At 34.0% G+C, this 16,348-nt stretch overlaps 1 protein-coding gene across 6 annotated transcripts in view; it reads left to right on the top strand.

Moving 5' to 3' along the window:
- PIK3C2A (phosphatidylinositol-4-phosphate 3-kinase catalytic subunit type 2 alpha) overlaps positions 1-16,348 on the top strand; it is a 121,838-nt gene that overhangs the window by 63,113 nt on the left and 42,377 nt on the right. For 5 of the 6 annotated variants that reach the window (XR_008999244.1, XR_005023057.2, XR_005023056.2 and 2 more), the window contains exons 9-16: positions 6,203-6,346; positions 7,630-7,678; positions 7,757-7,967; positions 9,745-9,867; positions 10,774-10,941; positions 13,515-13,626; positions 14,016-14,161; positions 15,903-16,091. Coding sequence is in view for 3 of the 6 variants with exons in the window: in XM_036877035.2 (XP_036732930.2) it covers positions 6,203-6,346; positions 7,630-7,678; positions 7,757-7,967; positions 9,745-9,867; positions 10,774-10,941; positions 13,515-13,626; positions 14,016-14,161; positions 15,903-16,091 (1,142 nt within the window). In the remaining 3 variants the exon portion in view is untranslated. The remainder of the gene's footprint in view (positions 1-6,202; positions 6,347-7,629; positions 7,679-7,756; positions 7,968-9,744; positions 9,868-10,773; positions 10,942-13,514; positions 13,627-14,015; positions 14,162-15,902; positions 16,092-16,348) is intronic. The other variant, XM_036877032.2, reaches the window with a different exon arrangement.

Here is a 16,348-nt window from a genome sequence, read left to right as displayed (position 1 = left end):
GAGTTAACTAAAGGATGTAGTTGGGAAGGGTATGTGAACAAAAGCACACAGGTGTCATACATATGTGGAAGTATAAGCACTTCTGTAATAGAGTATAAAGTATTTAAGTGACTGTTGGGAGATGGCATTGGAGATGTCCATACATAAATTACCACCTTTTAATCCATATTAAGGAATTTTATCCTCTACATCAGGGGGCCATATCCAGTCCACTTCCTGTTTTCGTAAATAACACTATTTTAGAACATAACCATACCCATTTGTTTATGTATTTTCCATTATTGCATTTGTGCTCTTGTACTAGAGTTTAGTAGTTGGGACAGAGAACATATGTCCTGCAAAGCCTAAACTTTTTACTATTTGCCGTTTTACAAAAAAAGTTTGCTGACTCCTGCTCTATTCATTTAAGGTATTTTTTTGTACCTCAGGGTAGGAAGTGGGGTGGGATGGGTAACATGTTTAGTCCCAAGCTCTGAAATCACTCTGGCCGTGCTGTGGAAGTGAGATTTAGGGCTTGTTGAAATGGTTTTAAGAAGGTTTTTTATAGTAGTCTTAAGTGAAAGAATGAGTGGTGAAGGTAAAAAGAAAGGAATTAACAATATTTAAGAGATAAAATTGGTAAGATTTTTGATAATGAGATCTAAAAAAAGAAATAGTGTAGGAAGACTTCCAGATTCTAGTACATTTTTACCAGCATTTAAATATATTCATTTATACAATAAATATTTGAGTATCTCCTCATTGTGAGGTGCTGTTGTAGGAGCTGAGGATATAGGAGTGAAGAAAACAAACTGTAGTCCCTACCCTTAGTTTAGATTCCATTTGGAAAAGACAGGCAATAAACTAGCAAAATACATGGTATATCAGGTGGTGAGTGCTATAGAGAAAAATAAAAGAGCAGGGTAATGTAATTTCAAATAAGGTAATCAGAGATGGCCTCATTGAGAAGATGAATTTGAGTAAGGAACTGGGAGAGGGAAGGAAGAAGCTATCTGGTTATTTGGAGAGGAGTGTGCCTAGTATATATAAGGTCTACTAGGTCCTTGTAGCTGGAACAGTGAGGGAGGGGGGTAAGGGTGAAAACAAATAAATCAATTAGGAAGATGTTTTGCTAGTAGCCACAGGAGAGATGATGCCATGGACCAGCATGATTACAGTACAAATGGTGAGAGGTGAGAAGGAGTTGAACTCTGTGACACATTTTGAAGTTAATGCTAGGAGGATTTACTGACAGATTGAATGTGGAACATAAGAGACAAGGAGGAATTCAGGATTACTCTTATATTTTCTACCAGAGCATTTGGAAATTTGGAGTTGCCTTTTAGTGAGGTAGAGAAAACTGAGAGGAATAGGTTTAGGAGGAGTGTATGAAACTCAGCTTTGAACATTATGTTTGAGATGACTGTAATTCATCCAAATAACAATGTTGAGTAGGCAGTCTGGGATTTAATGGAGGAGATTCAGGCTGGAGATAATAAACTTAGGAATCATCAGAATATAAATGGTATTTTGCAGCCATAAGACTGAATGAATGAGATCACCAAGAAAATCATTGCAAGTAGAGAAAAAGAACTTCAAAGACTGACCCTTGGGTATATCTCCCTAAATATCTCTCTGAGTGTATCATCCTAAAATAAAACAAGAAGTCCACATTCCCCTGCAACAAATACCCCACTTCTCTATTCTCCTTGCAACAAAACTCCTGAAACTTAGTGTGCTTTTGTTGCTTCCACTTCCTCTCTTCCCATTCTCTATGAACCCACTACAGTCAGGCCTTCTAGTCTCAGCATTTCACTAAAAATGCACTTAAAATCATCAAGAACTTCCATGGTCATGATTCCAGTAATAAATTCTTAGTCTTCATTTTTCTGAACTTTTCTATCCTATTGGTAGAATTTATTGTTTCTTCCTTCTTGAAACACTTAACATGGCCTCTAGGTCATTGTGTTGTTGGTTCTCCTACTTCCGGTGCATACTATATTCTCTCTGTCACTTGTGGCTTCTTCCTTATGATCGCCTTATCTTTCTGATCTATAACATGAGAATACCTCAGGGCGCAGTTCTGGGACTTCTCTCTCTATTCACATACTAGATAATCTCAAGTCTTTAAATAATCTCATGTCTTTAAATCAAGAGTCATGCTCTGATGACTCTGAAATTTCTATCTGCAGCCTTAACCTCTTCCCTCAACTACAGATTCAAATAACTGTTACTTTTTTAAAAGAATGTCTGATGAACTAACATCTAAAATTTAAGATATACAAACTATATACTGTCCTTCATATCTATTCGTAAGTCTTCCCCTTCTTAGTAGATGGCAACTGTTCCCTTCTACTTGCTCAGGACAAAACCTTGGAGTCATATTTGATTTTTCAAGAAAAAAAGTTTTCATACACCACATTCAATTTAATTCGTGTCAGCTCCACCTTAAAAATACATTCAGAATGTGACTGCTCTTCATCATTACCCAAAGTACAATCCTAGTCAATTACAGTAGGTAAAATAATTCCTTACTGGTCTTCTGGCTTCTACACTTATCCTTCTATAGTGTGTCTTCCACAGGCAATCGAAATGATTTTTTAAAAATAAATCTCTAAATACAGTGTGGTATCCTGTAAGAGGAAAAAGCCATTGGAAAAACTTGTGAAATCTGAGTAAAGTCTGCAGTTTAGTTAATAGTAATGTACCAGTGTTAATGTCTTAGTTTTGACAAATATAACATGGTTATGTAAGAAGTTACTTAACCCAGTTTCCTTTCATTGTTATACAGGAACTGTCTGTACTATTTTTGAACTTTTCTGTAAATCTGAAGTTACTCCAAAACAAAAAGTTTATTTAAAAAAAAAAAAAAGCACAGAAAGCAAAGAGAAAATCAGAGCCAAAAGATGGTTCTTTGAAAAGATTAATAAATGTATAAACCCTTAAAAAAGTTCTAAACCATACCACTCTTTTACTCAGAATCCTATTTATTATCTCAGTAAAATTCAAATTCCTAACTGTGTCTTCAGACCCTTGTACATTCTGACCCATTACCTAGGTGATCTGCCTCCTTCCTACTTTTCTCCTTTGTTCTAGTTGCTCTGTAGGTATGCTCCTCAACTAAGTCTCTTATACTTGTTTCCTCTACATTGAATGCTCTTCCCCCAGATCCTTGCATGGTTTACCCTTTCAGTTTACTAAGGTCTGTGCTCAAATGTTGTCTTACTAGAGAGCTCTTCACCGACCATCTTAACTAAAATAGTAACTCTTTATCATACTTATTCGCTATATTTTTTTACAGTTTTATTGAGATATCATTTATACACAATAAAATTTACCCATTGAAAGTATACAGTTCAGTGATTCTTTTAGTAAATGCATAGAGTTGTATGATCATTACCACAATCTAGTTTTAGAACATTTTCATTTCTCCCCAAAAGTTTCCGTGTGCTACTTTGCAGTCATTCCCTATTCCTTTTCACAGCCCCAGCCCCAAACAACTACTGATCTGTTTTGATAGATTTTCCTTTAATGGATATTTCATGTAAACAGAATCATACCTTATGTAATCTTTTATATCTGATTTATTTCATGTACCATACTGTTTCTGAGCTCTGTTGTAGTATATATGTTGTAGTATATTTCCATAGTTGTTCCTTTTTTAATTGCTGATGTATACCACATTTTGTTTATCCAATCACCAAATAACCAGCATTTTGACTATTTACAGTTTTTGGTTATTGTGAATAATGCTGCTACCAACATTCATGTATAAGTCTTTGTGTGGACGTATGTTTTAATTTCTCTTAAGTAGGTTTTAGGGGATGGCAAGAAGAATGCAGGTTTTGATTCCTCTCAGCCTTAGTCTTCAAGATACAAGATATTAATTTATCTTACTAAAAAGAAATTAGGGTGACTTTCTGAGGGCAGCAGCAGAGCCTGTCATGTCCCCTTTTCTCCCACTTCCTGTTGCAAACAATAAAGGCTGTTTGTATGTTAAAAAAAAAAGTAGTAAGGGTGATAGTAGTGGTTTGAGTCAAGGATTAACGGTTTGGCTTTGTGTTCTAAGGGGAGTTGAAAAGGGCTGAGTGAGAAACAGGTAAAAGGAATGTTAAGTGGCATGTGGGTTCCTCCTGACTATTGAAACTACAGTTGTCAGATTTTTTTGAGAAGTACTCAGTTTCCTGGTAGAGGAAACAGAGACGAGAACTCTCTGGGCTCAGAGAACAGGTTTGGTCAGAATGAGGGTGTAAGGGCTTGGAAGCAAAGGAGGTTGTGATCAGAGTATGATATTACAGTTAAGATTCTAATAGGTACAGTTTCAGAGTTGAAAATGCTATGAATTTTCCACATGGATGTTTATATAACTGAGGCTTATTTTACAATAGGGGTAGGAAGTCAGATAAATATCCAGAGCGAAATACGGTATGCAGTGGGGGAAATGATCACATGTCAGTGGCAGTAGGTCAGTCAGGGGCCAGGTCCGAAGACAGAAACTATATTAGTTACTTGAACAGGGAAATTTGAAGAATTGTTAATTAGTAAAAGATAGTTAATTACTGTAAGGGTTAAAAGAACCTGGAGTTGGCATATTATGGCTGGTATGTTGCATTTTTTGTAAATAAATCTGGCCTGTTGCCTTTTTTTTTAAATAAAAGTTTATTGGAACATATCCATGCTCATTTGTTTATGTATTATCTGTATCTGTTTTCATACCCTAACAGCAGTTGAATCGTGACAGAGACTGTATGGCTCACAAAGCCTAAAAGATTTACTATCTGGCCTGAAAAAAAAGTTTGCTATTACCTGCTCTCAGGGGATGCGGAAGTAACAGGTGCAAAAAAGCAGCCATCAACTCTAGGTTGAGGAACAAGGGATAGTGAAGGAATTCTAAGGACTTAAGATAGAGACTTTCCTTCAACGCCAGGCTGAAATTCATACTCATTAAAGAGGGTATGGCTATCATAGGAACACAAAGGTTGCCTGTGGCAAAGAAATTGGTCTTTGAGGACCACTGGGATCCCATTGCTGAAGTGAAAAATGGAGGAGTGGAACCCCAATGGAGAAGTGTCTTATGCTGCTATTGCCTTTGAGTGTCCCTAGGTGCCTGCTATTGAAAAAGAAACAAACAAACCTAACATTATGCCAGCTAGCAAAGGAGAAATGTTTCTATCATCTCTTCCAGTATCACAAAGTAGACCAAAGAAGGGTGGGTTTGAAACTGATAGACAGTAAATTGAAAACTGGCACATCAAAAAAATGATGGAAAATAGTATAGGAGAATGGTATGAACCTCAAAACTGGAAAGGTTTTTGCATGAACTGTCAGGCCCTGAGAACTGCAAGGAAGTTGGGTGTTTGAGAAAATGAAGTGCTTTCATTTGAGCATGAAGGTGAGGGAACATTCAGTTTATGGTAGTCAAGCTTCACGGATGGAAAATTCTTAGTTTTTTAAGGGATAGTTTAGTACTGAGTTTCAGCCCATTTTAACAGTACTTGGCATATCAGTTTGGAATAAATGTTTGAAAAAGTAATTCACTATATAAGAATGTTTCCTAATGAGACATGTACTTTAAAACAATGATGGGGTAATGGAGAAGGTTTTTTAAATTATTCTCATCAGGTAAATGATTTTATAATATATTTGTACATGTATACTTACAAGTCATGGTTAAATCAATTGGTTGACTGGTACAGAGGGATTATTGTCTAGGAAGTTTCTTCATCAGACAGAACTGAAAAAATAATGGTTGTGTAGATGCTGGTGTTGCTTAAAAGCTGACTGACTTCTAGTATTGCCCAGTATTATTAATATGTGATCAAACTCTGAAGAACTTGGCTTCTGATGCAAATTTTTGCATGAGGGGGAGAAAGGTTGATGTTTTTATTGTGGAAATTACTCCCCAATGAGAATAAAATTAACCCCAAGTTAAAAAAAATGTTCTAGTAATCTGTTAGTGATTTTTTGCCCTTTTTTCTGATTATAATATGAAATTAGTTGGCATTTACATATGAATAATTCTATCAGGCAAAGTGAAAATTAACTAGGCCTGCTTTTTTCTATTCAAAGTAAACCGTATAATTGAAAAGCTATATTGTTTCTTTTTTTAATCACAAAAGACTAAAGGATATCTGTCCTTAGGCACATCTAAAATGTCTGGTGTCTCTGAAATTGATCCTTTAAATTCACATACTTATGTTTATTTTACTTTTTGTTTTTAAAGAACCAGCACCGAGCAGTAGATCAAGTAATTAAAGCTGTAAGAAAAATCTGCAGTTCTTTAGATGGTGTAGAGACTCTTGCCATTACAGAATCAGTAAAAAAGCTAAAGAGAGCAGTTAATCTTCCAAGGAGTAAAAGTGCTGATGTGAGTATTTTTTAGTGATTAGCATTTTCTTACATAAAAATATATACTTAAGGGAGCATCTGTCATTTAAACTGGGAGATTTTTACTTCTGCCAGACAAAATGTTACCATTTTAACTTTGGCTTTTACTTTTGAATTGAATTGATTTACGTACTTGGTAGGGTGGGGGATTCCTAAGAGGAGATGGTTTGTCTTGGAAGAGCTTTGTGCGTGTTGACATTGAATAGGAAGACACCAAATTATGAAGCTTTTGTGTGTAGACAAGGAACCCTGGCATTAATGAGTTGGTTGGGGTTTTTAAGGTAGATACTGAGCTTGAAGGATCTGAATGGTCTGCCGTTTCTCCCTCTGGATGGAAATGTCCATGATTGTTATTGGGAGAAATTCTACTTGGACTCTTATCTTCTCCCTGTTAAAAAGACCCAGAACCTTCGGTAGTAGTTTATTATCTCAGCAACAACCAGGTTCGAAGTTCTCTCTTGATATCATACTGTTGCTTTTTAGTAAAAGTTCTACCCATGGTATTTCCATGGGGATTTGAGTAGCTTCATTCATAGCTCTGAAAGGATGAGAGAAGGTGGATCATAAGACATGATAAATTTAAAGGAAAGAAAAGTTGTATTGATGATATGCCTCTTAACAGATAGCTAGAATATAGTGCATTCCATTTATTCTCACAGAAAGCCTATCCATATAGTATACAGAAATTTGGATCTTTTTTTCTTTCTTATTATGTGCTTGTTTTTAGAAATTAAAAAGTATATGTGAAATTACATATTATCAACTACCCTGGTACTAGTCTGAGGCTTCAATTCATTCATTTGATGGATAAAGGAACAGAGAGGACAATTCAATTTAAATAATTACAAGAGCTTTTTTGAGGCACTAAATGGTAATATGTAGAGTTCCAGTTGAAGATGTTTGTATTGTGCTAATAGTGGAGTACCTAATAGAAAATAAAATACTGTATTAAAATGTATATCGCTTTTGGTTTCAAATCTTACTAAGTTGGTTTAATGAGACAGATTTTGTTGAGTTTCTATATTTTGCAATAATTTTCAGTTACTCTTAAGATGTTAGTACTAAAAATCATCTGTTTATTTGTTTTTGAATTTTTACTTTCTTTTGCATTTTTTAAATTATTTTGATTCTGCAGACACTTGTGGGAGGCTTCCCTGAGAAAAGGTTTCTTTGACATAACATTTAATTAAATGTGTTAAAATTAAAGGTAAGCATATTCCATTATATTATGTGCAGTTTTCTGACCAATTTGTATGTATGCAGATGACTTCACTATCTGGAGGAGGAGACACTAGCAAAGGTTCAGCTATGGGTATGTCTTTAAGTTCTTAAATTTTTGTAAAATTGTCACTTTTTCAGAGAATTACATTAACAGTTTCTTTAAACGTAGGCTCCCTGAAATCTGGAAACCCTGTTCAAGTAAGCCTGGACCAATTAACTGCAGCAGTTTATGATCTTCTGAGACTACATGCAAATTCTGGTAAGAGTTCTACAGACTGTGGCCAAGGTAAGAAGAGCATCAAGGAAGCATGGACCACAACAGAACAGCTCCAATTTACAATTTTTGCAGCACATGGAATTTCTAGTAACTGGGTATCAAAGTAAGTAACTGCTTAAAAGAAAATATGTACTTTACCTACAGCTATTCTAATCTTGTTAAAATGTCAGTGTCCGCTGTCATCTTGGTATTTAAATGGGTGGTACAGGAATCCTCAGATACCATTGTGGTTTTCATAAAAACTAGATGTTTGAAGTTGTTCCAGTAAAAAAAAATCACTCCTACTACATATGAAAAAAAAGGCAGGAAAATACATGTTTAAGCTTAATAAGAGCAAATGCTAATTAATAGGTCAGTCTAATTTATGACTGCTGTTCCTGCCTTTCTTTAGAACCAGGGTAATTTGAAACAGTGTAATGGGATTAGACTTCAGCATGTGTTTATTTTTCCTTTTAAGTAGTTTACAGTTTACTGATTGCTAGGCTTTGAAGTCTGTAAGAACATATTTCTTCTATTGAACTTTTAGTATAGTTTTATCCCTTTTAATTTTTTTGTAATGTCATCAAGTTGACTTCAATGTATTTGGAAACTTCAGCATATTTGGAAATGACTATATAAACTGAAAAGTCTGAATCAAATATTTTTAATGAAATAGCTTCATAGTAGATTAATGCTGTAAAATAAGGTAAAACCTAGTGAAGAAATATGAAATACAAATTCTGCCTAAATTGAGTTTTAGATTAAACAAATAAATAAAATAATTTAAAAATGTATAACTATCTGAAAGTGGCATATTCTTTCAGTAAATATTTACTGAGAACCATTTGCGAGCAGTGTTCTTACTAATAGGGATTCAGAGGTAAACAAGGCAGCAGAAAAAAATCAGTTCTTCCTGGAACTGGCATTAAAATGAGTACTACTACTGCTTTCTGAAGGTCTTTCATTCTTTTAGGTAGTTACAGATATAATACCCTCCACATCCTCCATGCATGTGCATATATACACACCAGTAACTTCAGGGACACTAGTGAGAACAGATACTCAGTGGAACAATATAGAAAACTGCAGTGATAATTAAGATGGAGAGAAAGTTTGTTAAATCCTGAAGTAAGGAGGGAAAAATAGAATGAGGTGGAGAGAGCAATCTAATAGCTAGTGGTGTTTTGTGAACCAGTGAGATTAGATTTGAAATATATTTAGAATGATTAATAAATTGTATATAAGAACAAAATGGTAACATGTAAGTGTAACAGTAAGTTAATATAATATAGTTCTTTTGAATCTAAGATTCCTGTCCTACCAGATTGCCTGCTTGTATCTAACCAGCTTTGTGCTTGTGGCAATATGGGGCCAAATCATTGCTGTCTAAGGAGAGAACAGTAACAGTATCTGTCCCCATTAATTGAAGCCTCCTAATGGATTAGAAAGGCTGGTTCAGTGCAAGTCAGACACATGTACCATTAATATGCTTAACTCACTGTACTTCAGTGGCTTAGCAAAGGAAAATGGCAACTAGGGAAGATAGTGCCTATACTATTTCTTCCTAGAATTTATCTAGAAATGAATAATTATTCAGTGTCATTTGACTAAAATCTAAAGGTAGTAACTAAGCACAAAATTGGATAAATTTTCCAGCCGGTATCATGATGACCTCTTTAGGCTGGCACTTAGGGTTCCCTTCTGTGCTCCCTTTGCTATACCTCTTATCTACTTTTATAGAATTTGCAATTTTTAATTCAGATATTTTTCCGGAAATTCAAATGAATGGCAACCAAATTATTTCAAATGATAGTCACTTTTAGGGAAGAATAGCTAATGATAAGTATTTGTATTAGTTAATTTGTGTTATCAAGTAAAAATCAAACTCTTTCTTTTCTCAGTTATGAAAAATATTACTTGATATGTTCCCTGTCTCACAATGGAAAGGATCTTTTTAAACCTATTCAATCAAAGAAGGTTGGCACTTACAAGAATTTCTTCTATCTTATTAAATGGGATGAACTGTAAGTGAAATTTTTGGCTTTTTCTTCTTTCAGTATGCTCTCTCTTTTTTTGGATATGCATCCTAGCTTTCATTTTTATTATAATTTCCATTAAAGTTCATTAAATTCTTAAATCTTAAGGTATCTTTTAGATCAGATTCTATAAAACAAACTGCAGTTCTCATTTAAAAATCTGAAATACTTTTTAAAATCTACATATTGTTAAATTTCAGAAACATCATTAATTCTTCTTAGACTTTTGTCGTTAAAAATATAAATTTACATATAATTCTAGAAAGGTGGTGTTTTATAATATTGCTTAGTACTTATTCTGTGATGCTGTATATATATATATATATGATGCTTACTTCTGGATTAAGAAATTTTTAAAAAACTTAAATCCATGTATAAGATGGTATTTTTCACTGTTAGTATTTTAAAAATATTCTTTTTTAAACTAAGGGGATGCCTTCATTATTTATTCAGGCAATTGCAGTACTTTTTACTTATTTTTCATTTATTAAATGGTTTTCTATTTTTCTTTTTTTTAGTATAAAAAATAACACATCTGTGAAAACAAATAATACAAAAATCAGTGTAGGGTAAAAAAGTGTCACTTTATTTTCACTTGCCACCTCATGGCTCCTCAGAGTGACCACAGCTGTCCTTATGTATCCTTTCAGACTTAAAATTGACATTGCAAGTCTTGGCAATAAAAGATTTTTGAAGAAAAATGCTATATATTTGCAATTTATTTAAGATTTCTATAATACATTTAGCCAAGCTTGCGACTTAAGTAAATGTTATCAGGATTAAAGATTATTTGATAAGCCAAATAAAATATCTAAAATTGTCAGTCTCATTAAAAGGTAAAACTTCATGTTAGATCTAATTTGTTTTTCTATTAATACCTTTTTCCTTCCCTAGAATCATTTTTCCCATCCAGATATCACAGTTGCCATTAGAATCACTTCTTCACCTTACTCTTTTTGGAATTTTAAATCAAAGCAGTGGAAGTTCCCCTGATTCTAATAAGCAGAGAAAAGGTCCAGAAGCTCTGGGCAAAGTTTCTTTACCTCTTTTTGACTTTAAACGGTAAGTGTTTCTGGGTTGTGATGGTGAGTTCCTGTGGACATACTGCAGCATCAGAATTGGCTAGAGAACAGGGTGGGTAACAGTGACATAAGTGAGATAATGAGCTGCCTCAGTTTTTCCAATGTGATAAAAGGAGGTCATTTCAGAGACACCCATTAGAGGAAACCAGATTTTCTCTGCTCTTGTTTGAACATACTTATATGAGTATTCAAGCAGTTGTTTGCCATTCACTGTTCCAGGAGAAAAGCAGCAGCCAGTTCACTCATTAGCTGTCATTTGTGCAAAGCACTCTGTCATTGCCATAATACTCCTGGCATAGTTTCCCTTGATATTAATAAAAGAGCTCCATTTTTTGTCTTCTCATTCATTTCCCATCTTTCTCCAGTTTCAGAGATTCTACAGTTGCACATTATTCCCTTCTCTTCATCTGATTGATCTACTCTTAGTGCTGTGGGCTCCTGGTACTTTAATCTCCAAAAGTCCCACTTGTGTGCAGATCTAATTGATCCTTAGAGGTAAAGGAATTCCTTTTGAGCTTTGAGCCTGCTAATAGCAATTGGGATAGTATAATCTGTCTGGCTTTCCAGCTGACTATTTTGATTTGTTTTAAGTAATAATATATTCCATGAGACCATGAAGAGTCTTCCTAATGCATTGTAGGAGGTCGGTAGCATCCTTGGCTTCTGCCCACTAGATACCAGTAGTACCCCCTAGTCACCAACCAAAAATGTCTTCAAACATTGCCAGATGTCCACTGCAGGCAAAATCTCTCTTGGTAGAGAAGCATGGATTTAAGCAGTGATTATCAATGCCTGTTTAAAGCCATTAAGTGATTAACTTTTCCAGAACTTTATAATGGGTGTTTTAAACTGATGGCACACTGCAGACAAACTAATTATCTTAACAACAGAGAGATATAAGCCTAATAAAGTATGCCTATTTGTTTGATGCAATAGGAAGTTGTATACAGTGCCACCTATAAAGTTTGAAGTATTTTTGCCAGATAAGTAAACTTGAGTCAGATTAAGCCTCTGAATCTAACTACTACTTTACAGAAAATACAGTGGATAAAGAGACATGCTAAATGACACTAGATGAATGCAGTCAGTAAAGATCTAGGCTACAGAAAATTCTCAGAACAAAAGGCTTGGTTTCTGCAGCAGATGGTAGGGGATAAAAAAGAGAGGAAGACTACAGATTAAAACAAGAGTCGGCAAACTTCTGTAAAGGGGACTGGGTAGAAGTAGTTTAGGTTTGGCAAGTCTTACAGTCTCTGTCACAAAGGCAAAAGCAGAAATAGATACATAAATGAGTGTGGCTTTGTTCTAATAAAAGTTTATTTACAAAGCCAGGCGACAGGCTGGAGTTCGTCGGCCCTTAAATTAAAAAGTAGTAAAGAGATATATCAACCACATGCAAGTGTTGGGCCATGCTTGGATCCTAATTTGAGCGAACTGTTAAAAAAAATATGAGACAATTAAGGAAATTGAATACTGCCTAGATAGCTGATGACTTTAAGTAACTGTTAAGTATTGTTAATTACGTTAGGAATGGTAATGGTATTGTACTTCCTTTAAAATAATGATTATCATTTAGAGATATATAGAAGTATTTATGAATGAAATAATATCTATTTACCTTAAAATAATTAATTGACGGTTAGGGTATAAATGATGATATATGTCAAAGATTTAGAGCTTTAACTTGCAAGAAAACATTAAGACTGGAGTCTAGTTTTGGGAAGAATATTTGCTGTTTGAATATAAACTGAACAAAGTTTGATAAAGTTTATAGTTTCCTGCTTTTATGTATCTCATTATTTTTCAGAAATTTCTTCTGTGTGAAGATACATCAGCATCCTTATTGATGAGTATTTATAAGTAGGCCATAAAATGGTAGTCTACAGCAGGGGTCAGCATACTCCAGCCCACTGCCTGATTTTTATAAATACAGTTTTATTAGAACACAGCACACATTTATGTATTGCTGTACTGACAGCAGTTTTTGCACTACAACAGCAGAGTTGAGTCTCTGACAGAAATTGTACAGCCCAGAAAGCCCCAAATATTTGATATCTGGCTCTTTATAGAAGAAAGGTCTAAACCACAGATGTAACTTCTCATCTCAAATGATTAGTGCTTTGTTACAAAGAAGATACAGGTTTTCTTGGCATATGGTAAAAGTCAAGGAGCAGTTCTGTAATCCAAACTACCACCTTGAGATGTAGTCATCTGGTAGTTGATCTTCAAAGACTATCCTTCACCTTCCTGTTATAAAAGTCACTTTTGAGGCAGGTGACTGAGTCTTTTGTGTTCTATCTTCAACCTCATTCCTTCCAAGATGAGTTCATTTTCTCTCGCTTTGTTCCAACCCCATACTTCAATACATTTATCTAAAGTAGTAGTACACTATAGGAAGTGACACGTGATATGTTCTTAAAGACATTTTTTTATGTAGAAGATACTTACAAGTGTTTAAATACTAACATTACCAAGCCATTACTATGTGTTGTGAGTTTTAAATTAATTTTTGAAAATGAAAACACTAGTACCCTTCTGTTTACATTTGTGAAGGTTTTTAACATGTGGAACTAAGCTTCTGTATCTTTGGACTTCATCACATGCAAATCCCATTCCTGGAACAGTCCCCAAAAAAGGATGTGTGATGGAAAGAATAGTGTTACAGGTAATGGCACTTCCTGACATTTGGGGAGGTTTAAATTTAAATATCTTCATGAGACATCATGTGTACCATGATTTGGTTGTTACTAAAAAAACCTATTCTTGTTTCAATCATAGGGTCTACCTTCAATTTAAATGTCAATAAACAATTACTATTTCTGAGAAATAGTAAAAATGTACATATTCCAACCCAAGCAGTATATGTGTTATTGACAATTAAGCAACAGTGGCAATCACTTTCAACAAAAGGATAAGAAGCATTAATTTAATATTCAGTCTGAAAGTCACCCTGTTGGCTGATAAAAAGTTAATTTCCTCAAAGACGAGAAGTTAATGTAGCAAATATGTGGACTATTCACTTGTAATTTGATCAACTTCTGTTAAATTTTTAAGGTTGATTTTCCTTCTCCTACATTTGATATCATTTATACTTCTCCTCAAGTTGACAGAAGCATTATTCAGCAACACAACTTAGAAACATTGGAAAATGATACAAAAGGGAAACTTCTTGATATTCTTCACAGAGACTCATCACTTGGGTATGCTCTTTTGATTCTGTTTTGCCTGGGTATCCCTAACAATGTAAAGCTTAAGTTAATGGTTTATTAAATGCCCTGATTTAGTTCATGATTTAGTAATGTTCTTGGTCTAGAAAGTTTGCTGTTCCTCTTTTAATTATATAAAAGACTATGTGACTACATAAAACTTTAGAAATTTGTATAAGTCAAACTTCTTGAATTTCTTTCATGGAAGTATCGTTGATATACACTCTTACATTGGTTTCATATGTATAACACAGTGGTTCAGCAGTTTCCCATATTATCAAATCCTCATCCCCACTAGTGCAGTTACTATCTGTCAACATAGAAGGATGTTACAGAATCAGTGACAAGTCAAACTTTGTACATGGTCAAAAGACAAACAATAGATTGGGAACTATATTTACAGTAAATATAAATAATTTCCTTAATACATAAAGAACTTTTTCATATCAATAGAAAAACCAACAACTCAGTAGTAGACAAAAGATATGAATAGGTAATTCTTTGGAAAAGATACTGTGCCTTTTAAATATCTGAAAAGTTACTCAACCTCTCAGTAATCAGGGAAATGTAATTTGATACAAGGTACCATTTCATGCACATCCGATTGTTGGAAATTAAAATGTCTCATATAAAATGTTGAAGATACAGAAAAATGGGATTTATACTGTTGGCAGAACTTTAAAAAACTTTTGGAGAGCAATTTGGCAAATACTATTAAAGGTCATAATATACCTAGCCTGTGATCTAATGATTCCACTTCCAGTTACTTACATAACTTGGAGAAAACCCTTTCTTAATTTGCTTATAGAGACAAGAATATTCATTGCAGTATTTATGTGGATTACTGTAAAACCTATAGGGAATGCCCATCAATAAGGGTTAAATTATGTTATACTTTGCTAACAGAATACTATATAACTATGAAAAATAAAGTTATAACTATATGTACTGATATGTAAGATATGTTAATGAAGAAAGCAAGGAGAAGAGTGTATATAGTGTGTTATCATAACATAAAGGAAGAAAAAAGTCTGCCTGTGTATATGCTTCTGTACAAATAGACTATCTCTGGAAGAACGGACAAGTTTTAGGCAGTTGCCACTGGGAGGGGAATTGGAAGGAGATTTCACTGTGTACCTTTTTGCAGTATTTGAGGTTTTTTCAGTACTCCACATGAGATGAACACATTTCAGTGCAAAAGTGGATGGGTAGTAAAATAGTAAAATATTTCATTCACATAAACATTTGTCATTAAGACTAAATTAGAATCTTCAAAATAAGTCTTTTTTATTTTAAATATTCCTCATGTGAACTGTATAATCATCCTCTAAAATTTTGTTATGACGTTTGTTTTTTCCATGACATTGGATTATACTTATATAAACATGAAGTTCTTGCTGTCATTTAAAGTGGGTTCTCTACTTGTTTCTGATTTCTAGTGCCTGGCATCTGGTTAGAGCATAATAAATTTTTATTGAACTAAATAATCCTTCACTTATGTAAGTAACTTAGACTCTCTCATTGAGGCAGAATGATTTCTTTCTATTCCCCAAATTAGGGTAAATTTGTAGTGTTTGCTCTTTTTCTATTTTTCTATTCCAAATTAGTATTAATGATTCTACCAAAAAGTGGCTGTCCTAAAATGAAAAATCTCTTCTTTGTATTTTTAATCATTGAGATTATAACTGTCATTATGATATCACTGAGAAGTAATCTAATTCTGTTATGTATGCAGACTTTCTAAAGAAGATAAAGCCTTTTTGTGGGAGAAACGTTATTATTGCCTCAAACACCCAAATTGTCTTCCTAAAGTACTAGTAAGTGCCCCAAACTGGAAATGGGTTAATCTTGCTAAAACTTACTCATTGCTTCGGCAGTGGCCTCCCTTGCATCCACTGACTGCGTTGGAGCTTCTTGATTCAAAGTAAGTCGACTATGACTGAATTTATTTGCTTTGTTTTATTGTTGTCAGTTTTTCCAGTAAGGTATATGTTACAGAGGACTGGACTACTTTCTTTTGTTTTAACATGAAAGCAATTCAGTACAATATAAATGTGTATGTATTTCTAGAAACATCTTTGAGGTTATTAAAAAGGAATCTCATATTATTTAGAACAAGACTAATGAGAATTAGGTTGTGAATTTGGACTAATTATATTTTTATGATGTGGGCCAAAATTA

The sequence above is a fragment of the Manis pentadactyla genome, chromosome 9 (genome assembly GCF_030020395.1).
Source record: "Manis pentadactyla isolate mManPen7 chromosome 9, mManPen7.hap1, whole genome shotgun sequence".
Lineage (NCBI taxonomy): Eukaryota > Metazoa > Chordata > Mammalia > Pholidota > Manidae > Manis > Manis pentadactyla.
The sequence above is the reverse complement of the archived record's forward strand: the minus strand, read 5'-3'. Positions and strand labels throughout refer to the sequence as shown.